Genomic DNA, 5,774 nt, shown 5'->3' with positions numbered 1-5,774 from the left:
AGCAATTTTACATTCCTTTTCATGATACAAATAGTTTATGATAATAGACTTTTACAGGACTTGTTACATTCACATGTATTGACAGAACTTAAACATCAACATATCTGATGTGGAAAAATATCAGCGACTCTGTGAATGGTGAGTGGTGGTCCTCAAGAGCTTTTGACGGTGATTTGATGGTCTCCAGAATGGGAAAGGTTGGGAACCACTGAGATAGACAGTCACATCTGTGTGGTAACATGATAGGATGGGAACCGCTGAGATAGACAGTCACATCTGTGAGGTAACATGATAGGATGGGAACCGCTGAGATAGACAGTCACATCTGTGTGGTAACATGATAGGATGGGAACCGCTGAGATAGACAGTCACATCTGTGTGGTAACATGATAGGTTGGGAACCACTGAGCTAGACAGTCACATCTGTGTGGTAACATGATAGGATGGGAACCACTGAGATAGAGAGTCACATCTGTGAGGTAACATGATAGGATGGGAACCGCTGAGATAGACAGTCACATCTGTGTGGTAACATGATAGGATGGGAACCGCTGAGATAGACAGTCACATCTGTGAAGGTAACATGATAGGATGGGAACCACTGAGATAGACAGTCACATCTGTGAGGTAACATGATAGAATGGGAACCGCTGAGATAGACAGTCACATCTGTGTGGTCACATGATAGGATGGGAACCGCTGAGATAGACAGTCACATCTGTGAGGTAACATGATAGGATGGGAACCACTGAGATAGACAGTCACATCTGTGAGGTAACATGATAGGATGGGAACCACTGAGATAGACAGTCACATCTGTGTGGTAACATGATAGGATGGGAACCACTGAGATAGACAGTCACATCTGTGAGGTAACATGATAGGATGGGAACCACTGAGCTAGACAGTCACATCTGTGAGGTAACATGATAGGATGGGAACCACTGAGATAGACAGTCACATCTGTGAGGTAACATGATAGGATGGGAACCACTGAGATAGACAGTCACATCTGTGTGGTCACATGACAGGATGGGAACCACTGAGATAGACAGTCACATCTGTGTGGTAACATGATAGGATGGGAACCACTGAGATAGACAGTCACATCTGTGAGGTAACATGACAGGATGGGAACCACTGAGATAGACAGTCACATCTGTGTGGTCACATGACAGGATGGGTAACCAATGATATACAATGATTCTGCAAACCCCAAAACAGACTGATTAGAATGTATAGTAGATGACATTACATTGAACTAATCACAGTAATCAGAGACCAACTCACATACACAGTTTAAACAAAGACACACACAGAATGTATTACATGTATTTGACAGGGATTTTGCACATCAATCAACATTTCTGTAAATGTGCCAGATTTAGCCAGCTAGCTAGTTTTTAAATGTAGTCCCTGGGCAGGTAGATAAACATAAAAAAATACATTAAAAAACATTTGGTAAAACATTGTGTATAGATGGGGGCTGATTGTCCTTCAGCCACTCTCAAGTCATTGGTAAAGGAGTGACAGGTTACACAGCTCCTTATGTCTGTCAATGCTCAATGTGTTCCAGACGTGAGGCTCTCACTGAGAAAGCTGCTGATAGTCTGAGGTGGTTGTGTTGATGTTCAGTCTCTCTCATGAACCTCTAACAGGCCAACACTGTACAATATATTCATAAAATACATTTATGTTGAATGTGTCTAGGACTGAAGGACCCTCCTGCTAGATAGGGGTCCAGCTAGGTACCTAGTGGATGACTGACCCTCCTGCTAGATAGGGGTCCAGCTAGGTACCTAGTGGAGGACTGACTGACCCTCCTGCTAGATAGGGGTCCAGCTAGGTACCTAGTGGAGGACTGACTGACCCTCCTGCTAGAAAGGGGTCCAGCTAGGTACCTAGTGTAGGACTGACTGACCCTCCTGCTAGAAAGGGGTCCAGCTAGGTACCTAGTGTAGGACTGACTGACCCTCCTGCTAGATAGGGGTCCAGCTAGGTACCTAGTGGAGGACTGACTGACCCCCCTGCTAGAAGATCCACACTTCCAGGAGGCTGCAGAAGGAGAGAGGCTGTGTGGTTGGTCCTTCAGTAAGTTTATTGTTATTATAGTGGTCATGTTTGATTGACATTTTCTGTACGTTTTTGTGACCCTGAATTAAAGCAACAGACAGCAAGAACATGTTGAACCATCCTTTCTGTCTACTCTGCCTGGTCTCCCCACCTCCAGGGGTTGACTACAACTGTTGATCTGAAGCTCTGTCCAAAGACAGGGGTCCAGCTCCCCAAGAAAGATGATCATCCTGGAACTTGACTCATTTCCTTTTCTCAACACCATGTCGATGATGTCACGTGCCTTCTCTGCCCTCTTAGCTATCACCTTCACTGACTCCATTTCCTCCTGGTTGATGACTGTGTGTTGCAGGAGTCTGTCCAGCAGACCATCCAGGACAGGTCCTGATACTCGTTTCACAAACTCTTTCCGTACAGAACGCAGCTGCTGCTCTGGAGAACCAGTCAGACTGCTCACAGCCAGACCTCCTGCCCCCGACACAGCACCTGAGAGAGTCAGGTTACAATATAACTACTTTTGTTAATTCACATTTCAGACATTTAAAAGCAGACTTCTTTCCAAATGATAAAAGTCCGAATTGTATTATTGAATCTTAGCACTAAGAACACATTCTGTAACAATAACGACCTGCATCAATGAACACATCACACCACTATGGTTTCATTCATATCGGTTTCACAGAAAAACAGGCTGGGGCATTCAGAACCAGGCTAATCTACATCAGGTCCTGGAGGAGATGTCATTGGGTCATTCAGAACCAGGCTAATCTACATCAAGTCCTGGAGGAGATGTCATTGGGTCATTCAGAACCAGGCTAATCTACATCAAGTCCTGGAGTAGATGTCATTGGGCCATTCAGAACCAGGCTAATCTACATCAAGTCCTGGAGGAGATGTCATTGGGTCATTCAGAACCAGGCTAATCTACATCAAGTCCTGGAGGAGATGTCATTGGGTCATTCAGAACCAGGCTAACCTACAACAAGTCCTGGAGGAGATGTCATTGGGACATTCAGAACCAGGCTAATCTACAACAAGTCCTGGAGGAGATGTCATTGGGTCATTCAGAACCAGGATAATCTACATCAAGTCCTGGAGGAGATGTCATTGTTCTTGAAGACAGTCTTTTATTAATCAGGATTAGTCCAGGTCCTACTGTAAACCATGTTGACTGTTCCTCAAGTCATTGGTTTGTATCGCTCATGTTTACTTACTAGTTGAATGGGTTTCAGTGATGTATTCATCTGAAAGAAACAGAAATAGGTTATATCACTCTAAAGAGCATCTGTCAGAAAATAACAAAGTTATGATTGACATCTGCTCCTACCTATTGGTACCATCTCTCTCCATACTGTCCTCTCATCATCCCCGATTAACTCCATCTCAATGTCAACCCCTGTGTTTCTCATGATCATCTTACAACAGCTTGGTGTGGTGTCTGCAGGTAACAGCTGAATCTTCTGTAGGAGGCCATATGGTGCAACGATTGAGACATCAGACAGAGAGAGAGAGAAATAGAATGATATTACAGTTATTCATATACAATATGACAGATTCATGTCCTCAGTCTGATAAAACTGCACCTCTGGATTGATGGACGTGGAGAGGGGATTCTTGAGTGCAAACCAACTGTTCAGCTTTAAGGACCCGTTTGGACTTGACAGGACCAATTCTGAATATCCTTTGGACACCTGATTTTTCTCCCGTTCCTGAACAGCCTACAAAATTAGCAATGTAGTAGTCAGTCAGAACAATGTAGTCTCATAATTCACACAACTTGCAGCTCACTGAGAAACCAATGTTGGTCATAGTTTCTATTGTATTAATGAATGTTACTACAGAAATAGATTTCTCACAGAGCTGCATGTTGTCTTTGTAATCTAGAGATTTTCAACAAACTATCAGCTTTCCTTTAGTAAGTTTCAACATACTGTTGTCACTTCAATGATAGTGCCTCACCTCTTTCTGACTGGAGTTTCTGAGGAGCAGGTACAGCCTTGAAATTACTGTTGACCTTTTTACTGCCAAATAGAGGACCACGTCACAGTGGACGTTCCAAGAAAAGATATAGCTCAGTATCAGAGAGATAGCTGAGAACTTGGGATGGAGAATCTTAGCATGGAATCTGGTGACCTCATGCACTTCCTCTAAAGACACTCCATGTTCCTCTACATGAAGAATCTTCATCTCATTCCTCAGGGAAGGGTTGGTCCCTGAACAACACAGTACAAAGGAGACAGAAAGACAAATATTGTACTATTCATCCAACTAAAAGGCAAAGAATATGCAGTACCAGATCACAGTAAACTCAAACTCCAAGAATAGTTAATTCATTATCTCAGGAAGTGAAACTCAGTTACATGGAAATGTCTTTCTGAATACTATTTCTATATGGTTTTACCTAAACAGACAAAGTGTGGCAGATGAACTTCCTCCAGTTCACCTAACTCCATAGTGATGTCCAGCAATGGACCACCTTGTGTGTACTGCATGTCTTTCAGAAGTTGACTGTAGGGTTCCCAGTTCCTGAAGTGATACTTCAGAATGACATCTCTCTCACACAGCCAGCGGAGACCAGACACTGTGCACTCATAACTCCCTTTGGGTGTCCTGTGCCTGAGGGCAACATCAAGATATGGTAGAGAGGGTCAATGGTTAAATGGAGAGGTTGGATTAGAAGACTATTCCCAAAGGTAATGGGGAAATACACTAGCAAGTGGAATGAAATGTTAAAAGTAGTTATTTTACCTGAACATTGTCACTCCCTGGACAGTGGAAGTCAAGGGTTCAATCTGAAGCCAGTGTGTGGAGTCCTGAACAAGGACAAGCATGTCAGTAATACATATGGGGCCTGTTTCCTGGACACAGATTGAGTCTAGTGCTGGACTAAAAAGCATGCTCAATGGAAGTTTCAATAGAAAGTTCTTTAAGGTCCAGGACTAGACTTAATCTGTGTCTGGGAAACTGGCCCATTAACCAAAGTAACTAATCTAATGTATTTATTCAATGTTACATGGAATGCTGGTGATTTATCAATTAAACTGTCTAATGACAAAATTTGACAACAGCTAAAATCCTGCATGCCTACAAGCAGAACACAGGACTGTCTATATCCCAGTATGAATGGTTGGTCAGTACACACCTGGCTTTGAGACTGTGCCTGACTCCTACAGGTATGTAAAAGTAAAAATTGACATTATGACTTACCTCACTATCGTCACAAGTCTTACAGCTCTGAAGAATCCCTGAAGTCAAAAGTAGTAGTTGTTTTAAATGGACAATCTCATGTACTAATGAATGAATAATTATTAAATAGACTTGTTATAAAAATGAATTTAAGTGAGCAACAGTCTCAGAATGTACAGTCATTAGCCTCCCATAATCTGACATTAGTGTTGTATTAATTAATGTTTGTGGAAGCAGGAAACAACATCGTTCTGGTCCATGTTTTGTAGATGTTGGGGGTCTGATTTCTGGTAGATTCTAGGATGAGAGCTTAAAGGTAGAGTTATCTAAATGATGATGTACGAGCAGCACCACAGATATTGTGATGAGCAAGATGCCTGACTTCTCTCTCACAGTCACACACAGTATCTGCTCATGTGCAAGGGTTCTCTTCACTCTCTTACAGACTGTTAGTCACGGAACCAAAACAGCAGAGAAGTTTAGCCTCTGTCTTAGTTGTTGTAGAAATTGACCCA

General features: G+C 42.7%; 1 protein-coding gene across 1 annotated transcript; it reads right to left on the bottom strand.

Annotated features, from left to right (window-relative positions):
- Positions 1–1,104: 1,104 nt before the first annotated feature.
- Positions 1,105–5,065, bottom strand: LOC120042649 (NACHT, LRR and PYD domains-containing protein 1 homolog). Its single transcript, XM_038987473.1, has 8 exons — positions 4,822–5,065; positions 4,475–4,689; positions 4,033–4,286; positions 3,657–3,791; positions 3,401–3,533; positions 3,288–3,317; positions 2,225–2,559; positions 1,105–1,110 (listed from the first exon to the last, which is right to left on the bottom strand). The coding sequence occupies exons 1-8, from the start codon at positions 4,968–4,970 to the stop codon at positions 1,105–1,107; spliced, it is 1,257 nt and encodes a 418-aa protein (XP_038843401.1). The 5' UTR covers positions 4,971–5,065.
- Positions 5,066–5,774: the final 709 nt, after the last annotated feature.

The sequence above is a fragment of the Salvelinus namaycush genome, unplaced genomic scaffold (genome assembly GCF_016432855.1).
Source record: "Salvelinus namaycush isolate Seneca unplaced genomic scaffold, SaNama_1.0 Scaffold739, whole genome shotgun sequence".
NCBI lineage: Eukaryota > Metazoa > Chordata > Actinopteri > Salmoniformes > Salmonidae > Salvelinus > Salvelinus namaycush.
This window is presented reverse-complemented; position numbering and strand designations above follow the sequence as displayed.

Excerpts from the sequence above, each read along its gene's own strand:
- LOC120042649 (XM_038987473.1), bottom strand. The coding sequence starts at position 4,970 with ATGCTTTTTAGTCCAGCACTAGACTCAATCTGTGTCCAGGAAACAGGC. Across the intron at positions 4,690-4,821 it reads CAGGGAGTGACAATGTTCAG|GCACAGGACACCCAAAGGGA; the intron begins GTAAAATAACTA and ends TGTTGCCCTCAG. Across the intron at positions 3,534-3,656 it reads CCACGTCCATCAATCCAGAG|AAGATTCAGCTGTTACCTGC; the intron begins GTGCAGTTTTAT and ends GGCCTCCTACAG.